The following is a 1639-nucleotide window of genomic DNA, read 5'->3' as shown; positions in this document are numbered from 1 at the left end:
GGTGACATCCCCCCCATCCCACTGGACCTGGGGGCAAAACGGGGGCTCAACTGGTGTGATTTCCCCAAAGGGGTTGGCTGAGGCTGTGCGAACTCATTGCATGTTCTTGCAGAGGTCCCTGCTGATGGGGACACGGCACTGGGGACCCCTCAGCTGGGTGGAAACACGGGTGGGTTGAATGTGGTGACGGTGTCCCCACAGGTCCGGCGTTTGATCGGGGACTTTGGGGTGCCCATTTCAATCTTCATCATGGCGCTGGTGGACTTCTTCATCAAGGACACCTACACTCAGGTCTGGGAGCAGCGGGAGGGCAGGGTTGGGGTGGGGAAAGATGTCCCCAACAAGGGGATGTGGAGACGAGTGCTCATCCCTGTACCCCGTCCCTGTCCCCTCACTCCCCCCATCTCTGTTCCCATCCAGAAACTCAATGTCCCCAGAGGGCTGGAGGTCACCAACGCGTCTGCTCGGGGCTGGTTTATCAGCCCCATGGGGAACAAAGAGGCCTTCCCCATCTGGATGATGTTTGCCTCTGTGTTGCCAGCTCTCCTGGTCTTCATCCTCATCTTCCTCGAGACACAGATCACCACGTGAGGACCAGGGCGGGTACAGGGAGGGAGGGGAGGGCTGTGGGGTGCCTGGCAGGACAGGGATGGAAGGAGACCTCCCACCACTGACTCTTCCCACTCTGTCCCCACAGCCTCATCGTCAGCAAGCCCGAAAGGAAGCTGGTGAAGGGCTCTGGCTTCCACTTGGACCTGCTGCTGATCGTGGCCATGGGGGGACTGGCCGCCCTCTTTGGCATGCCCTGGCTCAGTGCCACCACCGTCCGCACCATCACCCATGCCAACGCCCTCACCGTCATGAGCAAGAGCTCCTCTCCCAGCGAGAAGTCCCAGATCTTGGAGGTCAAGGAACAACGCATCAGTGGCTTGTTGGTGGCCATGCTCATCGGTGAGCTGGGGAGGTGCCCCCCCAAACCCCAGGCAGCGAGGGCTGGGTGCCCCCAGCAGCTCTCTCTCCCTGACCTCTCCCTCTCCACTGCAGGCGTCTCCATCCTCATGGAGCCCATCCTGAAGTACATCCCGCTGGCCGTGCTCTTCGGCATCTTCCTCTACATGGGCGTCACCTCCCTCTTTGGCATCCAGCTCTTTGACCGCATCCTGCTCTTGCTGATGCCACCCAAGTACCACCCCAGCGAGCCCTACGTCACCCGGGTGAGTGAGCCCTGTGTCACCTGGCTGGGTGGCTGTGGGCTTGGGGGTGTCCTGGGCTGTGGCAGCCCATGGTGCTGCCTGCAATTGCTTGGGGCTCCTCAAAGAGCCTCCCCTTTGGGTGCTGGCCTTCGCTGGGCTCCTTAGGCCACTGGTCCTGCCCTCCCAGCACCCTGGGAAGGGTACAGGGTGCTGGACCCACCACCCTGACCCTGCTGGGCTCCTCATCCTCATACAGGTGAAGACTTGGCGGATGCACCTCTTCACCTTCACGCAGATCGTTGTCCTTGTGCTACTGTGGGTGGTGAAGTCCACCCCAGCCTCACTGGCACTGCCCTTCGTCCTCATCCTCACCGTGCCTCTGCGGCGCTTCCTGCTGCCCAAGATCTTCCGGGACATTGAGCTCAAATGCGTATGTAGCCCCAGCA

General features: G+C 61.4%; 1 protein-coding gene across 1 annotated transcript in view; it reads left to right on the top strand.

Moving 5' to 3' along the window:
- The window catches only part of LOC104529697 (band 3 anion transport protein), a gene marked incomplete at both ends in the record, with an annotated part of 4163 nt that extends 2540 nt beyond the window's left edge, over positions 1–1623 (top strand). The window contains 5 exon segments of the mRNA XM_010174076.2: positions 152–291; positions 421–587; positions 698–951; positions 1045–1214; positions 1450–1623. Coding sequence (XP_010172378.2) covers positions 152–291; positions 421–587; positions 698–951; positions 1045–1214; positions 1450–1623 — 905 coding nt within the window.
- Between the last annotated feature and the right edge of the window lie 16 nt (positions 1624–1639).

Source organism: Antrostomus carolinensis, unplaced genomic scaffold (genome assembly GCF_000700745.2).
Source record: "Antrostomus carolinensis isolate BGI_N321 unplaced genomic scaffold, ASM70074v2 scaffold25088, whole genome shotgun sequence".
Classification (NCBI taxonomy): domain Eukaryota; kingdom Metazoa; phylum Chordata; class Aves; order Caprimulgiformes; family Caprimulgidae; genus Antrostomus; species Antrostomus carolinensis.
This window is presented reverse-complemented; position numbering and strand designations above follow the sequence as displayed.